This window comes from Trachymyrmex septentrionalis, unplaced genomic scaffold, assembly GCF_001594115.1.
Source record: "Trachymyrmex septentrionalis isolate Tsep2-gDNA-1 unplaced genomic scaffold, Tsep1.0 scaffold32, whole genome shotgun sequence".
NCBI lineage: Eukaryota > Metazoa > Arthropoda > Insecta > Hymenoptera > Formicidae > Trachymyrmex > Trachymyrmex septentrionalis.
This window is the reverse complement of record NW_017305485.1, coordinates 3,637,508-3,642,270: the sequence shown is the minus strand read 5'-3', so window position 1 is coordinate 3,642,270 and position 4,763 is coordinate 3,637,508. Positions and strand designations below refer to the sequence as shown.

General features: G+C 30.3%; 2 protein-coding genes across 3 annotated transcripts in view; one reads left to right on the top strand and one right to left on the bottom strand.

Moving 5' to 3' along the window:
- Positions 1-4,763, top strand: part of LOC108749831 (interferon-related developmental regulator 1-like) — a 21,447-nt gene that overhangs the window by 8,595 nt on the left and 8,089 nt on the right. Inside the window, exons 4-6 of the mRNA XM_018488807.1 lie at positions 1-427; positions 543-705; positions 876-1,102. Coding sequence (XP_018344309.1) covers positions 1-427; positions 543-705; positions 876-1,102 — 817 coding nt within the window. The remainder of the gene's footprint in view (positions 428-542; positions 706-875; positions 1,103-4,763) is intronic.
- The window catches only part of LOC108750062 (pyridoxal phosphate phosphatase PHOSPHO2), a 1,459-nt gene continuing 637 nt past the window's right edge, over positions 3,942-4,763 (bottom strand). Inside the window, exon 2 of one of the 2 annotated variants that reach the window (XM_018489272.1) lies at positions 3,942-4,752. In XM_018489272.1, the coding sequence (XP_018344774.1) occupies positions 3,973-4,704 (732 nt within the window). In that variant the 5' untranslated portion in view covers positions 4,705-4,752 and the 3' untranslated portion in view covers positions 3,942-3,972. The remainder of the gene's footprint in view (positions 4,753-4,763) is intronic. The other variant, XM_018489273.1, reaches the window with a different exon arrangement.

Sequence of the window (4,763 nt, the reverse complement as noted above, 5' to 3'; positions counted from 1 at the left end):
CTTCAACAGATCGCCGGTGTAGTGGATGACCGAATCCCGGATTTTATACAGAAAATACAGAGAAACAAATCAGAGTTTGCCAAAGGTACGAATCGTTTTAGAGCAAGATGTGTGAAGAACGCCGGACCAGACGCATATGATCTTATCGATCGCGCCCAACTTGAAATGGCACAATGTATTCAGAAGCTCGTCAACATTACCGAACTCTATGCGGAGATGGAAAAGTACAAACCGACAGGTGATTTGGATATTGTCTTTAGGGAGTATTGCAGCAAGCGCCAGTCTATGCGAACTTGCGTGAGCAATTTCACGAATACGATAGAGGTTTGTCTGGACGAGAAAATGAGAGAGAATAAGAAAATAGTGATGAACATAACTGACTCGCTACTCGAGTTTGTCTGCTACAAAGAAGGAGATCGAATCGCCCGTATGTATGATCTGAATTAATTTTATTTTAAATACAACAGTAATATCAAGTTTCAAATATATATAAGAAAAACAGCTTGGATTATTATACATTAGCTTGAATTATATTTTTGCAGTTTTCATATCGGCTGGAGGACCAGAGTGCTTTGAATCAAAAACGCAAGAAGTTTTAGATTGTGCCAACAAGACGTTTGGTAACGTATCAACATCGCCAAAATTAGATTTTCCTTTCGGATCCGAGAGTTTCTCGGCTTGGGAGTTTAGTCCTAAAGAATGCAGGTGAGTCGTGCGAAATTCACAAATTTGTTCTTTGATGATATTCCTGAATTAAATTCCAACATTCGTATTCAAAATCTTGCATATTTGAAAAATTTAGTTCTTAAAATTAATATTTCCCTATGCCTTTCTGTACGGGAAGAAGAAACTTATGTTTGTTTGATGCATTACAGGGACATAAACAAATTTCAAACCTGCGTTGTGGCAGAGTTAGAAAAATGTCCGGATCCCACGCCTGCGAATATAATGGATTCTGTATTTAATTTCATCAAGAGAGCTACGCCATGTGGAAACATACTCGCAGAAAGCGCTGCTGCTACTGGTACACTATCCAGTGCTTCGCACGTGAGCGCTCTTACAATTATAGCAACTCTGTCTACTGTTTTATCTTTTGTAACAAGCTATAGTTTCATCCCTGTAACGGTATGAATACATTGTACAGCTTTATTCCAAATATGTGAAGATACGAATAGAGATATATGAATGTTTATATGTACCAGTGGTGATAAATTTAATGTAACAAACAAGAACTCACTGTGGACAAAGGTATCATACCTTCAATTTTTGTTCTCTTTTTTCTAATTTTGTTTTTTTATTTTTTTACAAAAGAAGATTTGAATTTCTTTTTCTCGCATAGATATACTTTCTCTTATTATAAAAGTACACAAAAATTATTCGATTAATTTAATATGGATACTCAGTGACTAATATATCAATAAAAAAAACCAAATAATAATTTGAATATTCATATTAAATTAATCAAATTTTTTATACTAATAATTAGTGTAAAAAATCTAAGAAAGTTTAATGTTTAGATATTCCGCACTTAATCAAAAATAGTACAATAATTAACCATTCGGTGTCACTCTACATCGTATGTCACATATTAGATTGGTTTTGTGAAAAATAATCGTAACATATTAAAACATCAGACATCAAGAAATATAACGATAACAAGCAAATAAATATATCTTTATGAATAAAAAAGGTTTTACAGGATTGTTAGCGGTCAGGGAAAAAAGCTAAAGAGGAGCATTAAATAAAAAAAAAGAAAAAAATGTTAAATGCTTTATTACAATAAGAAATAAATGGAAGATGATAACATAAAATAAAACTTTTAGAGCATTTTTGAATTCAGTCTCAGACATAATTTTTAGTTTTTCACTTTTTCATCAAATAACCTTTTTCTCTCAAATTTATGTTTTTCTTTATTCATTCTTTCTGCTTCTTTAATAGTATAACAAAGAATTTCGGGTATTCGACATTAAGAGTGGCATCGAAGGATTAAAACTCCTTTCTTTTAAAAGCTACTTATATATTAATATTATATAAAAAATATAAATATATTGCTATATCTTTTATATGTTCATGTTTGTTATACATAAGAATACTTTTATGTGATTATATTTATGTATCATATTAATGTAAACAATTTTTTACATTAATGCGATAATCATATTACTAATGTCAAATTTATATGAATACATATTTAATATTTCATTTTTTTGTACATTTTGTACATGTTCCAAAAATCTTAGGTAAGCTCTTTTAGGTAATCCCATTTTAAATAAAATATTTTCGTTTCTCAATAAATTTAGGATTTATAGAAAAATATGGAAAACAATTTGCTTCTCTGAAAAATCATCCGATTATGTATTTTTCAAACGCTAACACAAATTGTGATGTTAGTTTATAAAAAAGTTTTTGTATAGTCGTAAAGAATAAAACAGTATTGTTTGTAAAACAGTTTAGAATTACATTTGTATGACATTTTGACCGATAAGATACAAGCACATGAATGTTACGACCCCGTTGAACCAATACAAAATTATAAGTGTAATATAAGTTACGGCAAATGTATGTTAATGTATCTTAATAGTTTAAGAACCAAAGTTTCTGATAATTTTATTAAGCCAATGTATATTTAATAAATTCAGTACTTTATTTACAACCAATGTTTCATGAACCTTTTACATTAAATAGATGTTAGAAAATTTGTCGAATATTTAAGAAATATTATCTATTTAAATTTTTATATCGTAAATATTTCTGACGAAAGATGCTTTCGTTCTGTATTTATAATATTACATTTATTCTTTGAAATCTGAATTTTTCTTACAATTTTTAAAATCGTAGTAACGTAAAAAAGCAGGATGCATTCGGTTGAATAAATCGAGTGTTTAATATAAGTTAAATTATTTAATATATTTGAATAAAATAAGATTAATATTACAATGATAATAATTATAAATGTACTTTGTGTATTGAGAATTATGTAAATTCTGTAAAGTCTTGTGAAATAGTCATTTTTAGTACATGCTGGTACATGTGGTAGAGAAAAAAGAATATTTTGATATTTTTATAAATATCAAAAGTATATTTTATTTTATATTCTTTAAATATCAAGAGTAAATATCTCTTTATATACGAAGGCTCGATTAAAGCTTGATTATAATTTTACTTATATTTTAATTATAATTAAACTCTAATCATTTATATCATTATAACAAAAATATATATTTCTTATACTATACAAAACAAATACATATAATTGTAATCACATTTTTAGTGATCGAAATTTCAGTTTGATTTTGGTTTCGACCGAAATTAAGAGAAAATTTCAATAAGTAAACCGAAACTGTGCAAATTGCAACGCGCCGGCGAGCATTCGAAAAATTATATGTTATCATCGGAGGAGATCAGCGCCAATTGCTGCAAATTAGCCAGCGCTATCTCTTTCTTTTTTATTTTTTACTCGCCAAGTCGCTACATATCTAGTGCCTGAAATTCCTTATAATTTAAGGAATAAGATATTGATAAAATCTTATTTTTAAGAGTACATAAATTTTACATTTCGACATTTTCCAATGACTTTCTAACAATTATATGATATTTGTAAACTTTATCTAATTTCGGTTTCGCTTTTGGTTTCAGGCGAAATTGTACGAAAACCAAATACTCGTTTTTTATTTCGGTCAGAGATAAAAATAGTTTCAGTCGGACTCTATACATTTTATTTTAGAAGCGTTTTTCCAGCGTAAATATTTTATGTTTAGCAATAAATATTTAAAAAATATACAATATACAATTATAAAAAGAAATAATTATAAAATACATACATTTTTTAGTTCTGCATGCTAATTCAGTTTATTGAATTTGAAACTCAATGATAAACTGAAACTGGAAATAATATCACAAATTACATTGTTCATCAATTTAATAATGATGCTAATGAGCATCTGAAATAACGCAAAAAATCTATTGGTGGAATTATGTTAAAGGTGGAAGTTCTATGAACTGTTCCAATCTAAACTGTAAATCAATACCATCCTCCCATGGCACAATTTTTGCCTTCGTCGACATGGAAGTAGGTAATTCATTTAGTCGATCGATAAGCGAATAGCCTTTACGTGGGCATGCCAGATCGGTCTCCGAGAGGCGCAAAATCGGGCAGAGATCATTCCTTCCATCGCCGACATAGACAATTCTCTCATAGCTTTTACCCTGTTTGTGCTTATCCTGAATATAATCCGTTAAAATCTGTCCTTTGCAAAGATTGGCAGCGCTCATCTTGCATGTATCTTGAATATGATATGGGTCTACCTTCAGTTTATCTTTGTCATATCGAGCTGGATTCGTGAAGACATGCGACACAACATGATTGAGCTGTCTACTTCTCAGCCAAGAGTCTATGAATACGCTATTGGAATCGCTGATAATGATGATCTCATGACTATTGCCATGTAGGGAAGTGAGGAGCCTCTGCATCCCTGCAACTTCAGGTATACCAATAATAACGTTTGCGATTTGATGAGATCTCACAGAGTTTTCATGTAGGAGCTCGAAGATCTTGCTCATATAGACTATCCAGCCGCTAGATTTCCGTAAGTTGTGCACATCCTTAGATATCTCAATTGGCAACAAATTTTGCACTACTAGATCAGTGTTGCCGTCGCAGATGGTATGGTCAAAATCAAAGGCCACGAGTACGTTGCGATCCATCTTTATATTAATTAAAACATAATTATTGCGTTATACAGTTGCCAAGACCTAAAATTTGA